The sequence below is a fragment of the Procambarus clarkii genome, chromosome 4 (genome assembly GCF_040958095.1).
Source record: "Procambarus clarkii isolate CNS0578487 chromosome 4, FALCON_Pclarkii_2.0, whole genome shotgun sequence".
Classification (NCBI taxonomy): domain Eukaryota; kingdom Metazoa; phylum Arthropoda; class Malacostraca; order Decapoda; family Cambaridae; genus Procambarus; species Procambarus clarkii.
This window is the reverse complement of record NC_091153.1, coordinates 59,100,142-59,124,084: the sequence shown is the minus strand read 5'-3', so window position 1 is coordinate 59,124,084 and position 23,943 is coordinate 59,100,142. Positions and strand designations below refer to the sequence as shown.

General features: G+C 42.8%; 1 protein-coding gene across 1 annotated transcript; it reads right to left on the bottom strand.

Moving 5' to 3' along the window:
* Window positions 1-7,926: 7,926 nt before the first annotated feature.
* Window positions 7,927-13,202, bottom strand: LOC138370338 (uncharacterized). The gene is made up of 2 exons (XM_069334635.1): window positions 12,688-13,202; window positions 7,927-12,594 (listed from the first exon to the last, which is right to left on the bottom strand). The coding sequence occupies exon 2, from the start codon at window positions 11,392-11,394 to the stop codon at window positions 9,445-9,447; it is 1,950 nt and encodes a 649-aa protein (XP_069190736.1). The 5' UTR covers window positions 11,395-12,594; window positions 12,688-13,202; the 3' UTR covers window positions 7,927-9,444.
* Window positions 13,203-23,943: the final 10,741 nt, after the last annotated feature.

Genomic DNA, 23,943 nt, shown 5'->3' with positions numbered 1-23,943 from the left:
TATAAGCACTTGAGGGCTGGGTGTTAGGGGTCCTAAACGTTATAAGCACTTGAGGGCTGGGTGTTAAGGGTCCTGAACATTATAAGCACTTGAGGGCTGGGTGTTAGGGGTCCTAAACGTTATAAGCACTTGAGGGCTGGGTGTTAAGGGTCCTAAACGTTATAAGCACTTGAGGGCTGGGTGTTAAGGGTCCTAAACGTTATAAGCGCTTGAGGGCTGGGTGTTAGGGGTCCTAAACGTTATAAGCACTTGAGGGCTGGGTGTTAGGGGTCCTAAACGTTATTAGCACTTGAGGGCTGGGTGTTAGGGGTCCTAAACGTTATAAGCACTTGAGGGCTGGGTGTTAGGGGTCCTAAACGTTATAAGCACTTGAGGGCTGGGTGTTAGGGGTCCTAAACGTTATAAGCGCTCGAGGGCTGGGTGTTAGGGTACTAAACGTTATAAGCACTTGAGGGCTGGGTGTTAGGGGTCCTAAACGTTATAAGCACTTGAGGGCTGGGTGTTAGGGGTCCTAAAAGTTTGGGATTTTTATATTTATTTAACTATAATAATTATTTATATTTATTTATAGTTGTAATTGTTAGGTGTTCAACATTAGGGATCTATAAATGTTATCGTATTAAACGTCGATTCATTCGGGTTCAATTAATCATGAGATGTCACTGACTTGAACTTTAAAACTTCCCAAGACTTCACCAGGAGATTCATTCGAGTGGTTAAGCGTCTATGTTCTTAAACGGTCCGGTCTTTGACGCTGTGTTCTTTGACGCTCTGTGTTCTTTGACGCTCTGTGTTCTTTGACGCTCTGTGTTCTTTGACGCTCTGTGTTCTTTGACGCTCTGTGTTCTTTGACGCTCTGTGTTTTTTTAAGCTCTGTGTTCTTTGCGACATGGTTTTTTTTCAAATCGTTGTGTTTAAATGCTCTATTACGCTTTAAGCCCCTGCACTCTAGAGAGCACATCCGCGACTTCTAGTGTACACTCGCGCTCTGGTGCAACACTCGCGCTCTAGTGTTACACTAGCGCTCAAGTGCCAAATCAAAGCAAGCTAGTGCCACGTCTTTACTTTTAAGGATATATTTACTGCCACAAATACCACCACGGACTCGGTTGTAAGCGTATGGAGGGATGAAAGTAGTTCAGGCAGCTCTTGTATCTCCCCAAAGTCATCAAAGGTCACAAGGGTCATGAACTTTAAGTAGTAAAGCTCTAAAAAAGGTCAGTAGTGAGCAGGCAGGAGCCGGCGCTCCTAAACTTATCCGGCTTACTTCTTCTTGTTGATAGTAGGTGCAGTTTGCATGAAGTGTTTGTCCTCCCGATGACTGCACCAGTACTGACGTTGGTGGACGCGTTTATGTTGAAGATGATCGGAGCTACCAAGGTGCTTGTTGCGTTGTGCTGTAGATAGAGGAACGGTGATTAAAACAGAGGTGTGTTGTAGGGAGACTTGCCGCACTGTAGGACGGTGTGTTGTGTTTATGGCGTCAGCTGATCCTTGGTGCTGCGACGAGGCAGTTGTTTTCTGTGTTTAGCTGTTGGTGGCGCCAGGTATAAATGTGGCGCGGGTCAGATGTGACCCAATTTGTTGGTCGACTGCAGATATTTAGCCAGTGCTTTGACTATTTGGTATTTTTCTTGTGACGAGTGGTCACCGCCTCCTAATATATGCTCGATGGTGAAGGGTATTTTAAGTGCGATAAAGACTTGTTTGAAATTTACTCTGGCACTATAATGTCGGAAGCAGTGCAGGAGATAGTGTTCGACTGTTTCAGGCACCTGACAGTGGATGCAGAGTTCGTTGATGTCTGTTCTGTACTTAGAGCTGTGTGCTGCTAGTTTGGTGTGTCCCAGCCTTAATCTGGTCATCGTTACATCAATTTCTCTGCTTTTATATCGGACATGTTTCCAAGTTTCCCATTTCTTTTCAATGGACCCATAGTGCAAAGGTGAGCATAACGTTTTCCAGTTTGTTGCAAAATCCTGGGAGATGGTATCTTTGAAGGCTCCTTTACGTGCAACATGGGAAATTGGATGACGGGTGAGGTGAGGCGTGTTGTGCATCGCTTTGGCTAGCTGGTCTACAAGTTCATTACGGAGAATACCACAATGTGCTGGGACCCATTGGATAGAGGTATCATACCCGTTCAATTGATGTTTGTGAAGAAGTTGAAGGCATGGGTAGACAATCTCCTTGCATGTTTTCGAAGAGTACGTAATTGCTTGAATCGCGCTCTTGGAGTCACTACAGATTGTATATATCCCAACTGGTAATGTTGTGATGATTTGGAGAGCTTGATACAAGGCATATAATTCCGCTGTGAAAATAGATAGTTGGTTTGGTAACCGCCATCCCTGCTTGAGATGGTATTCCGGTATCCATACAGCGCAAGTGACCGAGGGTACGTTGTTCATGAAGATGCGAGACCCATCTGTGTAAATCTCTGTGGTATTTGGGTAGCAATTTTTCATTGTTGAGACAAAGACTGAGGCTATGGCTGAGTTTGGTGCAGATTTTGGAATGTTGTCGTCGAGTTGTATTGCTGTATTAGGAGTTGTATAAAGCCAAGGTGGAATGTGGGGAACAGGAGGTTGGGTTTCACAGTTTTGGAGTAGGGAGAGGTCTATATTGAGGTTATTTGTAGCCCGTGTGAGGAAAGGTTGTGAGTGAATGGTTGGGGAGCGGGGGTTATGTGGGTTAACTGTTGGGTTAATTTTTTATCTGTATGGGTGTGTCTGGTGAGCAGTGGTACAGAGTGACAGATAGTTGGCACACATAATGTCTCGTCTGGTGGCTAGGCTTGTGAGGCCTGTTTCCCCGTAAAGTCCGAGGATTGGAGTTGAACGCATTGCGCCACATATAAGTCGCATGGCATTATTTTGTATGACCTCGAGGCTCTGTAGGTTAGTGGGCGCCGCCGACGCATATGCTTGGCAACAATAGTCTAGTTGGCTGCGAATGTAGATTGTATAGAAACGGAGCAAGATTTTATGGTGTGCTCCCCAGGTGGTGCCAGTGAGGGCTTTAAGTATGGCGAGTCGGGGGGTGTTGAACGTGTGCTTTCCAGGTAAGTAAGGGGGAGTCTAAGTGCATGCCAAGTTATTTATGTTCTCGTACGTGTTGGATGGGAGTGTTGTGTATTGTGAGGGTGGGTAGATGAAGTAGTCTTTTTTTAGTGAAAACCTGATAGCAGGTTTGGTAGTACTGACTTGAAGGCCTCATTGTTGTGTCCAATCTATGAGGTGGTCAAGTGCTGTTTGCATTGTTGAGACTGTATTAGGTAGGGCATTGTCTGAATAATACAGTGTTAAGTCGTCGGCGTACGCCGAGAGGTGAACAGGATGGGTGTTAGGCAAATCTGCTAAGAATGCGGCAAATAGGGTTGGGCATAGTATGGAGCCTTGTGGGACACCTGTTTGTATTGGGATGCCATCGGAAAACTCGCCTTGTATAAAGACTTTGGAGGTCCTGTTTGTGAGATAGGACTGTAACCATAAAAGTAATCTTCCCTGTACGCCTAAACGTGCAAGCTTCGCGAGGAGGCAAGTATGAGGAATGCTATCAAAAGCTCCTTTGAGGACTAGGTAGACAACAAGACAATATTTACTGCTTCTGAGAGAGGTGCGGATTTCATGTTCAAGGCAGAGTATTTGATCTAGCGTGGAGCATTGCCGTCGAAATCCAGCTTGGAGTGACGGTATAATATTGTTATACTCTAGGTACCATTGGAGACGAGTATGTACTAGCCTCCGGCTTTGTAATGTTATTCAGTTTCATGAAATTTATGAAGTGGGTGAAAAGAGATGGTATACAAGACAGTGAACACATGATAGAACACGTCTGGTGGAGAACTTCTCTGCACAGTTATTATAAACACGAAAAAAAAATTGGTAGACTGCGGGAATTGTGTTCACGTTATCTCCCGGTTAAATGACATTTATCTGGCAGCATTACTCATGAAAGATGTATTGCCAAAATTGACAAAACTTTTTCCGTGAACTTTAAACTTTAATTATACAGTATTCATTCATATATATATTATATATACATTATATATATATATATATATATATATATATATATATATATATATATATATATATATATATATATATATATATATATATTATATATATATATATTATATATATATATATATATATATATATATATATATATATATATATATATATATATATATATATATATATATATATATATATATATATATATATATATATATATATATATATATATATATATATATATATATATTGTGACGATAATCTCCTTCAAGAGATTGAGCCTGCTCTTCCCTCCACAAATACGTCGCAACAAATATATATAACTACTATGGAAGAAATGTCCAACAACGACAACAACACCAGCAAGGTTTGCCAGCGAGCAAAACGTATGCAGCCAGAGACACCTGATCAGACTCAAACCGCCAAACTACCTGTCTTATTACCGGCTCCGCTGATTGGTCGCCGGTCTGGCTGCAACTGCACTCGCCCCCCCCCCATACTACTTGATGTCTGGGGTCGCCACGACCTCAGACCTCAGAATATTCAGTGCTTCCACAGTTAACACTTCTCCCGGCTAGACGTTAGCGTGTACTGAGAGAGGTGGTAGCTTAAAGCCAATATTCCAGCACCTACCTTTATTTTTGTATTGCACTTCTTGTTATTTTGTCTTAACGTAACTTTTCATTGTGTCATTTAATTATTCTTATTATTTTGATTGATTGATTTTATTATACGAATTTGTTTGTCCATTTTTTCATGTTTTGATTTATTTAACGTAATTAAAATTTCATTGTTAAAATTTACTTGTGTTTTGTGTGTCTTCTCCTTACCTTACCACAGACGAAGTTCCAGTTTTTTCTATTTTTTTTTATAACTATGTGACGAGGCCATACCCCTAGCCTTAAACAGCCGAACACCAACGCGTTACCGTCACAAGTTATATGGGGGCCTGTGTCTTATTTATTTTCTTAGTAAGTAAGTATTAATTAAGTGGACTGTATGTACTGGTAAACTGCCTGAAATCTTCTTACACACTATTGGAGGGACAATTGGTAGCTTAAACCACTATGTTATGGTCCCTTCTTAAACTACCAATTGTTTACCTTTAAAACTATTATTTCAGTTATTTCATTATAAGTAATTAATTATAACTACTGCTACTGCTATAATGTCTTAGCTGTGCCAGTAGAATGGGCCTAGTAAGGCGTGTAGGTGTAGCCTCAAGATGGGTGTGGCCCTGCCTCTTTGTGCCACGTAATGGCGGCTGGAGGGAAGGACAAGGCTTGGCAAACAAGTAGTTAATTATGTGTATGAACCAACTGTCTGCACAGATTCTTGAAGCTCCTCTCACAATTTACCTGTATGGGATGCAAGGAATTAATCAAAGTTCCCTAAACATATCAATTACAGGTATGACATGAACTGTGAGGGTGGTAATGGGGTACACGTACGGTGTTTTTGGGGATGTCCTACGACATAACCATCTACATATTTATATTAAACAGTGCACTTGAATAATAAACAATACTTGGTAGACGGATACAGATGTCGTTGTGATGTTGTTAGGCTGTGTGGCTGGTGTTGACACGTAAATGGGGTGTCTAGCTGTTTACACCAGTTAAGACAGCGTGGTAAGCTCATCCCATGTTTGTTGATATGGTGTGTTATGGACGCCTTCCTCTCCGGGGTGACGCTCTTATGCTCTGGTTCTCCACTCAAAGTAATTTTACATTAACAAGGGAACCTAGCTACTATTTGATGTAAATAATTATATTCATTCTTAGTGATTACTTTTTTATTAACTTTAGATACTAAACTAATCTATTAACAATGTTTCATAATGTAAATATACGATGACTTTGATGACGTCACGGAGTCGATGACGTCACGGAGTCTCCCATTTTCCATCCTGAAGGGAGTATAGACTAGGGGAGACTGTGTTATTTGTGTGTGTGGTTGTATGTGTGTGTCGGTTTCCCGACATAATTCCCAGGGGCAGAACACGGGTCGAAGTCCCGGTAAGGACTGCGATCACTTTATTCTTCTCCCTCAGAATTATAGTGCTGCTTTAATTTGAGTTTACATTGTTGTGCAGCAGTCCGTTGGGGACGTATGTCCCGTACTGGCGTATCGGGTGCTGGAAGTCGTCGTACGTCTTCTTTCCTGGCCAGTTCTAAAGGTACTAATTTCTCTAAAGTTTTGAGAGTAGTGTTGCCTTTGCATTTTACTTTCACTATTCTCAAGATGCCCTGGCTGTCTGGATGAACAGAGACTATTTCTCCTATAGGCCACTCAGAGCGTGGTCCATCACTATCCACCAGAACTATGTCACCAGGGTTCAAGTTAATTCTATTATAGGGACTGTTTGCCCCGTAATGATACTCCCTCAGAGCTGTTAGGTATTCACGAGTCCATACGTCATTCCACCGACTTATCACCCCTGAAAGATGTTTGAAACGTTGAACCAAATCACTCTCTTTGACATATGAAGGATCCTCTGGTTCCTCATCCGTAAGGGACACAAGTGTTTTGAGAGGTCTCCCATACATCAAATGAGCTGGACTTAATGGTTCACGCTGCAAAGCATCATCAGAGAGGTAGGTAAGTGGTCGGTTGTTAACTCGTGCTTCTATTTCTATGATTACTGTTTGAAGCTCCTGAAGGTCAATCTTTGGCGGTGTAGGGTTTTCCGTAAAGACCGTTTCACCGTACCAACCATCCGTTCATAGAAGCCTCCATGCCATGGTGCTCTGGGAGGTATGAATTTCCAATAGCACTGCCGTTGAGTTAGGGCTGTGCGTACCTTGGGGTGTGTCCAGATTTTCCTCAGGCATGCTTCTCCTGCCACCAAGTTGGACCCATTGTCTGAAATCATTAACTTGGGACAAGATCTACGTGAAGCAAACCTGCGGAAAGCCTGTAAGAATGCTTCGGCACTCATATCGGGAGTCACTTCTAGATGGACTGCCCTTGTTGTGGCACAAGTAAAAAGACAGATATAGGCCTTTACTGGTTTCTTGTCTTTAGTGCCTGTCAGTGTTAGTGCTCCTGTGAAATCTACTCCTGTTGTCTCAAAAGGATGAATATGTACGACTCGTTCCTTCGGAAGTGGAGGAGGGCCAGGATATGGACACACTCTGGCATCGTATCTCCGGCATACAACACAGGATTTGATTATGGATTTTACTGTCTGTCTACCTTGGGGTAGCCAGTACTGTTGTCTTAATTCTGTGAGAGTATCTAATACCCCACCATGCAGAGTGCAGTATTTGTGTATATGTAACACAATTAGTTTGCTTACTATGTGGTGACGAGGGAGCAATATTGGATTTTTTGCTTCCAGATCTATGTCAGCATGTTGTAAGCGTCCTCCGCATCTTATCAAGTTATAATTGTCAGTGTCTAACCAGAGACCCAGATCATGTTGTAGCTTCTTAGGAACATTGTCAATTTCTGTCCCGAATGTGTCGGTCTGAGCTCTTTTAACCCAGTACCTTAAGGCACTAGGGAAATTATGCTTGATTCCTATTTTCTTTAGAAAATCAAATACTACTTGGGTGACACCTACAAGTTTGTTCAGTTCAGAGTACCGAGCAGGATCAATTACCAAAGTCTGAGGTAGTTCCGGGTTCTCAGTGGGAACAGTGACATTGGTCACAATGACTTGTGGCTTTTGTTCAGGCCACTGGTCGCTGATTAGCCACTGAGGTCCGTTGAACCACATCTCTGCCTTTGTTAATTGCCGTAAAGTCAGGCCTCGGGAGAGATAGTCAGCTGGATTCTCTTTAGTAGGTACATATCTTAGTTTATACCCTGCTGACAACTCTCGTATTTCCTTAACGCGGTTACTCACGTAAGGATTCTTACTGTTATTGTTTTTAACCCACTGTAGCACTGCCTCATTATCTGACCACACTACTGTTTCTGTAAAGTGGATGTGGCTTAAGGCCTTGATCAGATAATGAGCCAATCTTACACCTAGCAGTAAGGCTGTTAATTCCAGTTGTGGCAGTGATCTTTTCTTTAAAGGTGCCACTCTGGCCTTTGATGTGAGCAAATTGGCTTGCCCATTTGAGACCAGGTAAGCTACTGTACCATAAGCCTTTCCTGAGGCATCACAAAATACATGCAACTTAATTGGTTCCTTTTCATTTACTGTTGTGTTCCTAGGGAACTTGACAGACTCTAGGATACTTAAATCTTTCACTAACCCTTGCCATTTTTCTTGTAGGGCAGGTGTTAGTAGATCATCCCAGCCTATCTTTTGTTGCCAACATTCCTGTATTATCATCTTCCCATTAATTAGTATTGGACTTAATAAGCCTAATGGGTCGAAGGGTTTGCTGACTTGTGATAGCAATTTTCTCATTGTTAAGTTAGTGGTATCTGTCTCCACTGACTTGATTGTCAACTGATCGGTTGTCGTGTTCCATTGGACACCTAGAACCTTTGTCATCTCGGGTACTTGGTAGTCGGGAAATTCAGTTGTGATCAGTTGTTTTAATTTGTCATTGTTAGAGACCCAAGACTGGAGAGGCATATTGGCTCCCATTAATTCTCGATTGGCCTCATGGTATATGTCCAACAGCTTACTTTCACTGTTGGCTGTTCCTTGAAAGTTATCCACATACAGGTTTTCGCTGATTTCTGTCTTGTTCGGGCTATTGGACTTCTTCAAGTGCGTATCCAAGGTAGCTTGAAGCAGAAATGGTGAGCTCGTGGCTCCGAACAAAACAGACGCAAACCTATAAGTGATTATTTCACTGTTTGGATCATTAGGATCCTTAATCCATAGGAACTTTGTGTAGTTCCGGTCTTCTTCTTGAAGACCTACCCTAAGGAATGCCTTGCTAATGTCGGCCGTATATGCATAAGTCCCTATACGAAACTTTAACAGCACGTCATAAAGCCTTTGTGTTAGGCTTGGGCCTGTTTGAAGGCAATCATTTAACGAAACACTATTCTGCCCCATCTTAGCACTGCAATTAAATACTATCCGTAGTGGGGTAGTCGCAGAATCCTTCTGAACATGGTGGTGTGGCAGATAATGTCCTTCCTTTGGGTTATCATTTGTTACAACTTCGATAAATTTGTCATCGAGCTGCTTCTGTATTATTTCATGGTACAACTTCAAGTTCTCAGGTTGTCTTTGTAAACGTAACACCTGTGATCTTAATTGATTTTGTGCCATGAAGTAGTTGATGGGTAGCTGAGGGTGATTCAGCTTCCAAGGTAACCTGACCCAGTACTGATTATCTCTGTAGATAACTGAGTCTAGGTATTGTTTATAAGTCCAGTCATCATCTGGACTAGGTTGTTCAGGGACAATGCCGAGAGTTGCCAGGTCCCATAACTTATATACTGGGGGATCAAGCTCATCCTCGGAAATGTCTCTGAGTTGCAGTGGAGACTGTTCTCCTAGTCATGCAACCATTACTGTGTTGGCATGTTGGTGATCCACAGGTGCGGGTTGTTTTAGCCGTAATACTGGGCCTGTTAGTAAATAGCCACCTGCAGATGGTAACACGTTCATACCGTGGTAATCTTCCTTTCCTATGATAAACTTATGGTAGACATCTGATCCCATAAGGATTCCAATATCGGAAAGGTTGTCCGATGTAATGTTATCAGCCAAAGGCATTCCCTTTTCTTCCAGGAATTTGGCTGTTGTTCCTAGACCTTCTATATACAGGTCTGTTGGAAATCTATCTACTACTAGTGCTGGTACTTTTCGTACATAACCTCCTAGTCGTACTGTGGGTCGTACTACCCCGTAAGTTCGGGTTCCTGAGTTAGTCAGGAATCCTTTTATGTTTATCCGTGTCTCCTCTACAGGTGTAAGTTTCAGTTTATCTACCAACTCCTTGGATATAAAGGTCAGTTGGGACCCCTGATCAAATAATCCACGTACGGTGGCCTTTTTCTTTCCATTTCTAATGATCAATCGTGCAGTAGGTAGAACTGATTTATGGTTAGACCTGGTTGTGAAGACACTTATGTCAGGTAACACAGTACAAAGTTTTACTGATGCTGTAGCTCCTTCCTCCTCCTGTGGTTTGGGAGACTTTATACTTGTGTCCCCACAAAGTGCAGTATGGTGTTGACCCTTATGGCACTTAGTGCAGATGCGCATTGCTGTTGTGCAATTGTCGGGATGATGTTCCCTTATACACTTGCTACATCTATATAACTCCTTGAGTCGTTTTATGCGTGTTGCACGATCAGGGTAGCGTCTGCAATTGTACATGGAATGTGATTGCTCACAAAATACACATGGTTTCCAGACATTTACAGCATCTTGAGGAGTCACCGTCTTGGGTGATGCGTTGACTGTAGGTTTGGAAGGACCAACTGCATATGTTCCTACACTGCCCTGATTCCACTTTGTGGAGGGGGAAGATGTTTTAGCTTTGTTTGGAGCACTGCTTGTACTCTGTTGTTTACTATTAGTAGCAGATGTGGGTTTAGATGTTTTTTCTTCTGGATTAACTCTTTCTCGTTCTATGATGGTTTGTAAACCCTTTGTAATCTCATTTACAGTCAAGGATGACTTACCTACTAATACAAACAACTTATCCAGTATGTCCCTGGGTAATTTCCGTGTCATGTGGACTTGTATTATCCAGTCTGACTCATCCAGGTTCACTTTATTTTTAAGTGCCTTGAGTATGGACTCAAGCTCCAATCTGAAGGTTTGGAGTGAGACTGCAGTATTATTTGGAGGTTTAATGCCTAACAGTCTCTGTGTTAGAATTCTGATAGTCCTTTCAGGTTTAGCGTAATTATCTTTCAGGAGTTGCACTGCATTGTCATAATCATCATCTGTGTGATTTAGATTACAGACTACCTGATACGCTTCATCCTTCAAGACACTCTGTAAGTATGTAAACTTTGTTGTTTTTGGCACATTAGCATTAGAATCCACAGAATCGACAAATTTGCTCCAGAAACCGTCCCAACTCTCGTCTTCTCTTCCAGAAAAAGTTGGTAAACTAAGTGATGGCAATTTGACTTCTGGTGCTGTCTGTTTCTGGGAAGTTGTGGTTACAATATTTATATTAGCTTTATGGGCATGTATGATATCATCAAAGTATTGCAACTGTGTAAACATTGTATCTTCATAATCGGAATGTTCTTGTATAACATCTTGTAATGTTTCTCCACCAACACTGGTATTCTGAAGTAAAACTTGATATTCTTTCATTTGTTGCAACACACGGTCATATTTGTTCCGTGCAAGCCTAAGATAATTTTCCAATGCTACATAGTTAACTGGAGTTTGTTTACTTATGTCATCACATGTGCTAATCTGCCGTGATAAATGATCCCTCAATCCTGTGAGGGTTATTTGGACATTTTTGACAGTAGACATTTTGGAAGTACTTGTTAGTCGTATAGACTATATTTAAATATACACTGTAAAATCATACACACTATAATTTGAGTGGTAGACCTGTATCAATGCTGGTATCCGCAAGTTAGCCCATCATTATCACTCTTGGTTGGTACAGAGACACAGGTTAACACTCAAAGGTGAAATGATTATAGTTAAATTGTACTAATGTTATATTGATATCATATTGACAACACAACTCGGGTTGTCTTAAATACTGCATAAAAATATGTACTTGCTAGGTTGTAATATGTGTTCAACTCTAGACAAGTGTAAAATTCTTACCCTTACACCAGGTTAGGACAATAAATTAGACTAGGTTGCTGTACAACACCAGCCTAAAATGTTCTACCCTTGTGCAAGAATTAGTAGTAAATGATGTGGCATGCAGTAAATGTTACAGTAATGGCAATAATAATGCAATAATACAAAAAAACATATATAAGTAACTTATAAGTAAAGTAGCCTCTTATCAACCTCTTGTAATGAAATGAAAAAACACAATTGTTCCTTTGGTACTGTCAGAACAATAATAGTGCTTGTTGTAAGTTCTGTTTGCTATGAGATTGAAAAGTTAGGCTAGAAAAATGCAAAAATATATAGCAGTGTCTTCCTGCTATAATGTGTGGGTAATATTGCACTATCACTATATGTATGTATAATATCTATTTCAAAGAACTAAATATAATCCGGTTCCGTAGGACCAAACAATGTGGGTAAAATTCCAGGCAGCTAATCTCTCTTTTTCAAATTGATTTAATAAAATAAAGTTATGTCTTATTTATTTTCTTAGTAAGTAAGTATTAATTAAGTGGACTGTATGTACTGGTAAACTGCCTGAAATCTTCTTACACACTATTGGAGGGACAATTGGTAGCTTAAACCACTATGTTATGGTCCCTTCTTAAACTACCAATTGTTTACCTTTAAAACTATTATTTCAGTTATTTCATTATAAGTAATTAATTATAACTACTGCTACTGCTATAATGTCTTAGCTGTGCCAGTAGAATGGGCCTAGTAAGGCGTGTAGGTGTAGCCTCAAGATGGGTGTGGCCCTGCCTCTTTGTGCCACGTAATGGCGGCTGGAGGGAAGGACAAGGCTTGGCAAACAAGTAGTTAATTATGTGTATGAACCAACTGTCTGCACAGATTCTTGAAGCTCCTCTCACAATTTACCTTTATGGGATGCAAGGAATTAATCAAAGTTCCCTAAACATATCAATTACAGGTATGACATGAACTGTGAGGGTGGTAATGGGGTACACGTACGGTGTTTTTGGGGATGTCCTACGACATAACCATCTACATATTTATATTAAACAGTGCACTTGAATAATAAACAATACTTGGTAGACGGATACAGATGTCGTTGTGATGTTGTTAGGCTGTGTGGCTGGTGTTGACACGTAAATGGGGTGTCTAGCTGTTTACACCAGTTAAGACAGCGTGGTAAGCTCATCCCATGTTTGTTGATATGGTGTGTTATGGACGCCTTCCTCTCCGGGGTGACGCTCTTATGCTCTGGTTCTCCACTCAAAGTAATTTTACATTAACAAGGGAACCTAGCTACTATTTGATGTAAATAATTATATTCATTCTTAGTGATTACTTTTTTATTAACTTTAGATACTAAACTAATCTATTAACAATGTTTCATAATGTAAATATACGATGACTTTGATGACGTCACGGAGTCGATGACGTCACGGAGTCTCCCATTTTCCATCCTGAAGGGAGTATAGACTAGGGGAGACTGTGTTATTTGTGTGTGTGGTTGTATGTGTGTGTCGGTTTCCCGACAGCCTGTCCTAGGAGCTTCACTCAGGTACTGGTGCCAAGTGGTAATTTATGGTAAGCGTATTTAACTTTGTTAACGTAGCTTTACTATTTTTCATATTCAATTTCATTTTTTATAAGGTGCGGTGTATTGTGCATTACGAGAGTAACATATGGTGAAGGTGAGACAACTTTGGATTACGTGGTGACTGTAGGCCGCAGTCATACTCTTAATTGGTCATCTCTCCTTCCGTGTTATTACTCGTGTTTACCATCTTTGTCCCTTGAATATTTCTCATTCTGACAGATCATCATATTGGTACCCTGGTACTGTGGTCTGCCCCGGGTCAAGAGTACCCAATCTTCTGCAATCTGACTGTAGGAGGACAAAGAGGGCCATAGTTCCTCTAGCTCGAACTTTAGTTGCTGAATTGGGACCTCAGCAGCAGTTCTCGTCACCAGTTGACACCTCGCACCCCTACACGTCAGTCAGAGATGATGATACATACAACGGTAGGGAATTAGCTTACTTTTCAGAGCACAAAAGTTCGCTAATTCTGTAAGTATCATATTAAATTCAGTGGGAAAAACTTGCTTTATGTCCTATAGAGACTTGGCAAGGTATGCCTACATCCTTGGACTACCAATTTTACTTTTGAGACAATTAACTGTTTCATTTGTTTTCGAAACTCTGTTTCATTTGTTAGTAGGATTTTCTTGCCCTTATCCTCTTACATGAGTACCGGGTACAAGATTTCCTGCGCCTTTGATTTAATTTAATCATTTAACATCTTTTACTTAACTTTAATTGTTAAAGATCTCACAGGATAGGTACCAGTTGCCACGTTGTCCTGTTTCTGACATTCACTATTGAATATTCGTGTACCTTTATTTGCTAATTTCACCATGTTTCGTCTCCAAGCTTTCCGTACAAATCCAGCAGGTGAAATAGGGACTTTAAGTCGTGCCAAGAGGACTGAATTACAAACTCTTGCACATGAGTATCAACTAGAAGTTCCCTACCAAGCCAACAAAAATGACCTACACAACCTGTTGCTGGATTACTATTTAGAGCAAGGTAAGATACTCTGAAACTCATGAAACTTACTATATTGCAGATAAAACTGACTTGGCAACGATGAAACTTAAACTAGAGCTGGCCAAGATTGAACGTGAGCAGCAAAGAGAAGCAGCTGCCATACGAAGGGAAGAACACGAACGCGAAGCTGCTTTGAGAAGGGAAGAACAAGAACGCGAAGCTGCCTTGAAGAGAGACGAACAAGAACGCGAAGCTGCTTTGAGGAGAGAAGAACACGAACGTGAGGTCGCATTACTCCGTGAACGTGAACGAGTACAGCTTGAAACACTCCAGGAGCGGGAACGCGTACAGCTTGAAACCAAACAACACGAGTTGGAAATGCAACGTGAACATGACAAGCAACAAGCGACTCTGGCTCTAGAGTGTCGTCAACGCGAAATCGCCTTGGAAACTTCACACTTCACTCAACGCCAGCAAGCTACTGCCAATCTTCCCGTCAGTTTTAATATATCACATGCAAGTAAGTTAATGCCATCCTTTGTAGAAGCAGAAGTTGATGTGTTTTTCACCACCTTTGAAACCCTTGCTAATCAACTCAGTTGGCCTGTCGACCAATGGGCCACACTTCTCAGAGTCCATCTTACAGGTAGAGCGGCAGTCACACTCAGTACTCTGGCGTCTGAGAATGACTACCAGACTCTGAAACAAGCAGTGTTGGACGCCTACCTACTTTCCACCGAAAGTTATAGAAGGAAATTCCGTGACCACCTGAAGGCAAGTACCACTACCTTCCTTGAGTTTGCTAACACGAAACGGAGGTATTTCATGAAATGGCTGGAAGCAGCACATGTCTCTACTTTTACAGACCTCGTCAACCTGATGCTTGTTGAAGAATTCTAGAGACGTGTGCCGCCTCCTGTCCGCCTCTACTTAGCAGATAAAGAAGAAACCGACTACCTGAAGTGTGCTAAGTCGGCTGACACTTACAGCCTCATCCACCGGGTGACACCCGAACCATCCTCCAGTAAGAAGTCGTGGTACAGTTACGAGAAGGTGAGCCCCGATCAAGCTGGTTCACAACTGTACTGCAAGTATTGTAGACTCTATGGACATACCATAGACAAGTGTGGTAAGTCTCAATACAAGGGAATCACTGACCAACAAAAACCCAAACCAACTCCTCCTAAGTCCGGTAAGCCTGTGATGAATGTTGGTGTTGATGTTAATGATCTTTCTCTTTTCAGTAACCACCTGTATACTGGAACTGTCTCTGCCAACGGTTCAAATCCGGAGGGACGTTTCAAATTAAAGATCTTGAGGGACACAGCGGCTCTTCAATCGATCATCTTGAAGTCGGCTGTGCCCAACATCACCTACACCGGAGAAACTGTCTTCATCACTGACCTCACTGCTACCACTCCATACCCTCTCGCCAGAGTCCACCTGGATTGTCCCTACGTGAACGGGGAAGTCCAAGTCGCCGTCAGGGAAAAGCCTTTTCCCATGCCTGGAGTGCAACTTCTCCTAGGCAACGACTTGGCAGAAGATCTGCAACCGACCAACCTGATCGTCATGGACAAACCCCAGGTGTGTAACTCTGTGCCAATAAACCCTATTCTAGAGTATGTTCCAGCAGAGGTTCAAGAGAGTGATGAAGTTTCTCCTCCGGTTCTCGTGACCACCCGTGCACAAGCCGCACGTCCACAGCCAGCTGACTCTACTGCTACCGCTGTCCCTCAAGACCCTCAGAAACTCCCCCCGCATCTGACCAAGTTGGAGTTCCGTAAGTTGCAGAGGGAAGATCTTACTTTAACACCACTGTTTTTCCAGGCTGAGACTCAACCCGACAGTATTCCTGGGTTCTTCCTAGAGAACGACTTGCTCTACCGCAGATATAGACCCAGTAAACTGAAGGAGGAGGACGATTGGGCCAACATCGAACAACTTGTGATTCCCACCAGCCTGCGGCCCACTATTCTACACCTGGCCCACGGAGCATTCTCCCACTACGGCTTCAACAAGACTTACCATGGGATTCGTCAAGACTACTACTGGCCAGGTATGGTAAATAACGTCAAACAGTACGTAAAACAGTGTCATACATGTCAGATGGCAGGCAAACCGAACATCTCCATTCCCAGAGCGCCACTGATTCCCATACAGGTGCCTGCGGAACCTTTCCACAGACTCATAATAGACTGTGTTGGTCCTTTACCTCGGACCAGTTCAGGTAACGCCTACATCCTAACCATCCTGTGTCCTACCACCAGATTTCCCATAGCAGTTCCAGTGAAGAACATCACGGCTGCTACGGTTATCAAACATCTATTGAAGATCTTCACTCAATACGGATTTCCCAGGGAGATTCAAAGCGACTGTGGTACCAACTTCACCAGTGATCTCTTCAAAAAGACACTGGAGGAGTTCAACATCAAACAGGTATTGTCCAGCCCCTATCATCCTGCTTCACAGGGTTCTCTTGAACGTAGTCATCAGACCATCAAAGCACTCTTGAAAAAGTTTTGTAGTGAAACCTCAAAGGATTGGGATAAGCAGATTGACCTTATAATGTGTATTTTCAGAAGTCTCCCCAATGAGTCCCTAGGAGTATCTCCTTATGAGATGCTCTACGGCCGTAAGTGCCGTACTCCCCTTAAGGCTTTCAAAGACTCTCTCCGAGATGCCACCTTCAGTGAGCATCAGAATGTGCCCCAGTTTCTTCAAAACCTTCAACACATTCTAGAGAGAGCCCACCGTTTTGCCCATGATAATCTATTGAAAGCCCAGGAGAGAATGAAGACTCATTATGACCAGACCAGCAAAGTAAGAAAATTCAAGCCGGGAGACTTCATCCTTGCATATTTCCCTATCCCAGGTTCACCTTTACAAAACAGGTTTTCAGGACCCTACCGCGTCAAAGAGTGCAGGAATAATAACAACTACGTAATAGAGACTCCAGATAGGCGGCGGAAGACCCAGCTGTGCCACGTCAACCTCCTGAAGCAATATAATGGTACTCCTCCCACTGTCCTGACTAATTGTTCTACCTTCACAGAACCCTACATCCACAGTGAGACCATCCCAGCTTCTCCTCCCGAAAGCACTGACAAGGAGTCAGCGCTTTCTAATTCCGAAATCCTTAATGATCTTCCCAAATGCTTTCAGGATAATAATCGTGCTCCTTTGCCCTCTTCTAATTCCACTCTCACCTCGTCAGATAAGCCCTTCATCCTCCATGTCGACGCCAATGGTACCGACGTTGGTGGTGTCGTGATGCAGCAACGAGGCGAGAAGAATACACCTGTCAGCGACTACTGCTACAAGGAACTACGGAACAATTGGCAAGGAGCTACTCTTCCTCATCCTGAAGCTTCAGCACTTCACTCCACACCTGAAAAGTGCTCGGTCCACCATCAATACGGACCACACCACCCTACATCTCCTGCAGCACGCCCACTTCTCATCTCAACGTCTTCTACTATGGGCTTGCTACCTGCAGAAATTCAACCTGGAGACACGCTATACCAAGAGTCTGACAACATCTTAGCCCATGATCTCTCCAGAGTTTATGAAGTAGAAGCAACTCCATCTAATACTCCACCACATAACGACGTACTTCTTCCAGAACCGCAGGCTTCGGGGGAGAGTTGTGACGATAATCTCCTTCAAGAGATTGAGCCTGCTCTTCCCTCCACAAATACGTCGCAACAAATATATATAACTACTATGGAAGAAATGTCCAACAACGACAACAACACCAGCAAGGTTTGCCAGCGAGCAAAATGTATGAAGCCAGAGACACCTGATCAGACTCAAACCGCCAAACTACCTGTCTTATTACCGGCTCCGCTGATTGGTCGCCGGTCTGGCTGCAACTGCACTCGCCCCCCCCCATACTACTTGATGTCTGGGGTCGCCACGACCTCAGACCTCAGAATATTCAGTGCTTCCACAGTTAACACTTCTCCCGGCTAGACGTTAGCGTGTACTGAGAGAGGTGGTAGCTTAAAGCCAATATTCCAGCACCTACCTTTATTTTTGTATTGCACTTCTTGTTATTTTGTCTTAACGTAACTTTTCATTGTGTCATTTAATTATTCTTATTATTTTGATTGATTGATTTTATTATACGAATTTGTTTGTCCATTTTTTCATGTTTTGATTTATTTAACGTAATTAAAATTTCATTGTTAAAATTTACTTGTGTTTTGTGTGTCTTCTCCTTACCTTACCACAGACGAAGTTCCAGTTTTTTCTATTTTTTTTTATAACTATGTGACGAGGCCATACCCCTAGCCTTAAACAGCCGAACACCAACGCGTTACCGTCACAATATATATTGGTAGCAGTCTTTCCTGTAGACATATATTATTAAATATGACCGGAAAAGTCAGATTAATAATTCTAACACGAATTTTCTCGATATTTCTTATGTTTCTTTTCACTGTCGATGGTAATTGAAAAATCAATTCTCCAAAATTCATTTTTATTTCTAGTCTGACGCGACACTTGAACGCATTTCGTAATAACTTATTATATTTTCAAAGACTTTTAGTTTACACACACACAACTATTACCTGTAAACACTAAACAGAGTTCTTACTTACGCTATGATTTTAACAGCTTTCATTTTTCATTTTAAACCCGCATTTTGGGTGAGGTGATATGTTACAACAGTTTTGGATGAGGTGAACAAAACTTTCAACACAGGATAGAACACGAAACAATGGGTATTGAAGGTAAGAATGGAAGTAATTGCAGAGGGCCTATTGGCCCATATTTCTTGATGCTTCTATATTGGAGCGGAGTCTTGAAGTGGGTAGAATATAGTTGTGCATTAATTGGCTGTTTTTTTAATTTATTATATTCAATAAATGAATTAATTCAATACATGAGGAGCGGTGAGGGAGAATAACTTTACAGTTGTCATACTAGTGCCTGAGAGCCTTAGTGCGATGGCTCATCATTGCTGCACTAAACGCGATAGTTCACTGACGTACTATGTTTTAATTTGTATAGATCATTATTTCAGTTAATAGCTTGTCTCATAAGAGGCCCTTGCATAATTGGCCAAATTATGCACTTTGTTTACATTCGCGTCCTGTATTTTATACATTTTATACATTATCAGATCCGCTGTTCATTTGATTAAGTATAATTCGTTACATAAAATTCAATGAAAATTAGATAATCTTTGGAGTAGGGCAATGGAATCGCTCCAGCGTACAAGGTCACCCTCAGACTCACTCGTTACCTGGGGTGACTTCATTGTGTAGTTATTGTACATATTTGGGATGTGTGTTTTGGGTCAATATCACACCAGCACTGTTGAAGAATCACTTAAAAGGAGTCTGCTTATTCTTTAGTAAAGTCTTGTACTACACCAACATTCCGACTTCTAACCCCTTTCTCGTATTTGTTTCAAAAACTGTTATATTTTTATGAAAAAGTAATTGATTTTAGTCAATTTTTCAAATGGTTTTACAAATCCAGCTAGAAATGAATATTTATAAGACAGAATACAGATCGTATCTTATTTTAAATGTGTGTGTGTGTGTGTGTGTGTGTGTGTGTGTGTGTGTGTGTGTGTGTGTGTGTGTGTGTGCGTGTGTGTGAGAGAGATGAAGAAGGGTATAGAGAATGGGAGGGAGTAGAGAAGGTAGAGGGCATTGGCTGTCTTAAGAATACTTTACAAAACTTTAGATAAACTGTCAAGAGACCGTGAATGCGGTCTGGAGCGTCTCGGCTGATAGTCAATAATTAAAGGAGGACATTTGTTTCTCTCAGCGTGGCTCCCGAGGACAAACACGAGTGTTTGAGTCAGGTATTGAGTCGAGTTCTCTAACTTTTCTCAGGACTAATAATAATATGAAAGCGAAGTTGTAAAATAAGAAACACAAAGAAACTAAACCTTGAAAGAACTAGACGAAAACAAACCAAACGAAAGCAAGAATAAGAATATATGAGGATAAAAAAAGGTGGTAAAAACGAGGCAGGAGAGAGGAGACTATATGAGGTATATCGGTGAAGTGTGCGGGCCGGATGAGAAGACTATATGAGGTATATCGGTGGAGTGTGCGGGCCGGATGAGAAGACTATATGAGGTATATCGGTGGAGTGTGCGGGCCGGATGAGGAGACTATATAAGGTATATCGGTGGAGTGTACGGGCCGGATGAGAAGACTATATGAGGTATATCGGTGGAGTGTGCGGGCCGGATGAGGAGACTATATAAGGTATATCGGTGGAGTGTGCGGGCCGGATGAGAAGACTATATGAGGTATATCGGTGGAGTGTGCGGGCCGGATGAGAAGACTATATGAGGTATATCGGTGGAGTGTGCGGGCCGGATGAGAAGACTATATAAGGTATATCGGTGGCGTGTGCGGGCCGGATGAGAAGACTATATGAGGTATATCGGTGGAGTGTGCGGGCCGGATGAGAAGACTATATAAGGTATATCGGTGGAGTGTGCGGGCCGGATGAGAAGACTATATAAGGTATATCAGTGAAGTGTGCGGGCCGGATGAGAAGACTATATAAGGTATAGCGGTGGAGTGTGCGGGCCGGATGAGAAGACTATATAAGGTATATCGGTGGAGTGTGCAGGCCGGATGAGAAGACTATATAAGGTATATCGGTGGAGTGTGCGGGCCGGATGAGAAGACTATATAAGGTATATCGGTGGAGTGTGCGGGCCGGATGAGAAGACTATATGAGGTATATCGGTGGAGTGTGCGGGCCGGATGAGAAGACTATATAAGGCATATCGGCGGAGTGTGCGGGCCGGATGAGGAGACTATATAAGGTATATCGGCGGAGTGTGCGGGCCGGATGAGAAGACTATATAAGGTATATCGGTGGAGTGTGCGGGCCGGATGAGAAGACTATATAAGGTATATCAAGGAGTGTGCGGGCCGGATGAGGAGACTATATAAGGTATATCGGTGGAGTGTGCGGGCCTGATGAGAAGACTATATAAGGTATATCAGGGAGTGTGCGGGCCGGATGAGGAGACTATATAAGGTTTATTGGTGGAGTGTGCGGGCCGGATGAGAAGACTATATAAGGTATATCGGTGAAGTGTGCGGGCCAGATGAGGAGACTATATGAGGTATATCGGTGGAGTGTGCGGGCCGGATGAGGAGACTATATGAGGTATATCGGTGGAGTGTGCGGGCCGGATGAGAAGACTATATAAGGTATATCGGTGAAGTGTGCGGGCCGGATGAGGAGACTATATGAGGTATATCGGTGGAGTGTGCGGGCCGGATGAGAAGACTATATAAGGTATATCGGTGGAGTGTGCGGGCCGGATGAGAAGACTATATGAGGTATATCGGTGGAGTGTGCGGGCCGGATGAGGAGACTATATAAGGTATATCGGTGGAGTGTGCGGGCCGGATGAGAAGACTATATGAGGTATATCGGTGGAGTGTGCGGGCCAGATGAGAAGACTATATGAGGTATATCGGTGGAGTGTGCGGGCCGGATGAGAAGACTATATAAGGTATATCAGTGAAGTGTGCGGGCCGGATGAGAAGACTATATGAGGTATATCGGTGGAGTGTGCGGGCCGGATGAGAAGACTATATAAGGTATATCGGTGGAGTGTGCGGGCCGGATGAGAAGACTATATAAGGTATATCGGTGGAGTGTGCGGGCCGGATGAGAGGAAGAGCAGCAGCACATCTGGCGGAGGTGGACAAGGCAGCCGGATGGAAATGGTCATTACTAGCACATGTCTCACAGACCTGCGTGTCCTCCTACACCCTGCCATCTGGACGGCTCCTCCTCCTCCTCTTCCTCCTCCTGCTCCTACTCATCGTCATATGCAACTGTTACTGCTTTTGCAACTGCTACTGTTGCTTGTGCTGCTGCTAATTAACTTTTACTGATGTAGGGAATTGTCTCTGTTGCGATTATAGACTCGTTACTCCTCCTGTAACTGCTACTGCTGTTTGTATCTGTTCTTCTTGGTGATTTAGCTGCTGCTGCTGCTAATGTACTTTTAACTGCTCCTCCTGCTGATTTACATATAACTTGCTGCTGTTGCTGCTGCTATGATCACTCTTGCTCCTGCAGTTGCTGATTTTTCATCTGCATTTCTCTGCCCGTCTTCAGGTGAATTACTTCAATTATTAATGATTTGTTATATATTTGCTAGAATATTTCTGCTCGTTTTGTTGCTAATGCCTTTTGATATGTGTTGACGGCGGTACAACTACCGCTCCTGCCCGGGGCCAAGATGATTCTTGTGTCTTAGACATTCACACTGGCAGCTTGTCTCGGTGATGCAACACTTCAGTCATTCATCTGGGGGATCTAGAGCACACAGACGGTGTACTAATACTTGAGTAACGGTATAAAACACACACACACACACACACACACACACACACACACACACACACACACACACACACACACACACACACACACACACACACACACACACACATAGGTCCTTGGACCTATACTGTTTCTGGTATATGTAAATGATCTCCCAGAGGGTATAGATTCGTTCCTCTCAATGTTTGCCGACGATGCAAAAATTATGAGGAGGATTGAAACAGAGGATGATAGTAGGAGGCTACAAGATGACCTGGATAGACTGAGTGAATGGTCCAACAAATGGCTGTTGAAGTTCAACCCGAGTAAATGCAAAGTAATGAAACTAGGCAGTGGAAACAGGAGGCCAGGCACAGGATACAGAATAGGAGATGAAGTACTTAATGAAACAGACAGAGAGAAAGATCTAGGAGTTGATATCACACCAAACCTGTCTCCTGAAGCCCACATAAAGAGAATAACGTCTGCGGCATATGCGAGGCTGGCTAACATCAGAACGGCGTTCAGGAACCTGTGTAAGGAATCATTCAGAATCTTGTACACCACATATGTAAGACCAATCCTGGAGTATGCGGCCCCAGCATGGAGCCCGTACCTTGTCAAGCACAAGACGAAGCTGGAAAAAGTCCAAAGGTATGCTACTAGACTAGTCCCAGAACTAAGAGGCATGAGTTATGAGGAAAGGCTGCGGGAAATGCACCTCACGACACTGGAAGACAGAAGAGTAAGGGGGGACATGATCACAACCTACAAAATCCTCAGGGGAATCGACCGGGTAAACAAGGACGAACTTTTCAACACTGGTGGGACGCGAACAAGGGGACACAGGTGGAAGCTGAGTACCCAAATGAGCCACAGAGACGTTAGAAAGAACTTTTTCAGTGTCAGAGTAGTTAGCAAATGGAATGCATTAGGAAGTGATGTGGTGGAGGCTGACTCCATTCACAGTTTCAAATGTAGATATGATAGAGCCCAATAGGCTCAGGAATCTGTACACCAGTTGATTGACGGTTGAGAGGCGGGACCAAAGAGCCAGAGCTCAACCCCCGCAAGCACAATTAGGTGAGTACACACACACACACACAGCGTTCAGGAACCTGTGTAAGGAATCATTCAGAATCTTGTACACCACATATGTAAGACCAATCCTGGAGTATGCGGCCCCAGCATGGAGCCCGTACCTTGTCAAGCACAAGACGAAGCTGGAAAAAGTCCAAAGGTATGCCACTTGACTAGTCCCAGAACTAAGAGGCATGAGTTACGAGGAAAGGCTGCGGGAAATGCACCTTACGACACTGGAAGACAGAAGAGTAAGGGGAGACATGATCACAACCTACAAAATCCTCAGAGGAATCGAC

Bases quoted from the DNA above. Each gene is read 5' to 3' on its own strand.
- LOC138370338 (XM_069334635.1), bottom strand. From the start codon at position 11,394: ATGTCTACTGTCAAAAATGTCCAAATAACCCTCACAGGATTGAGGGAT.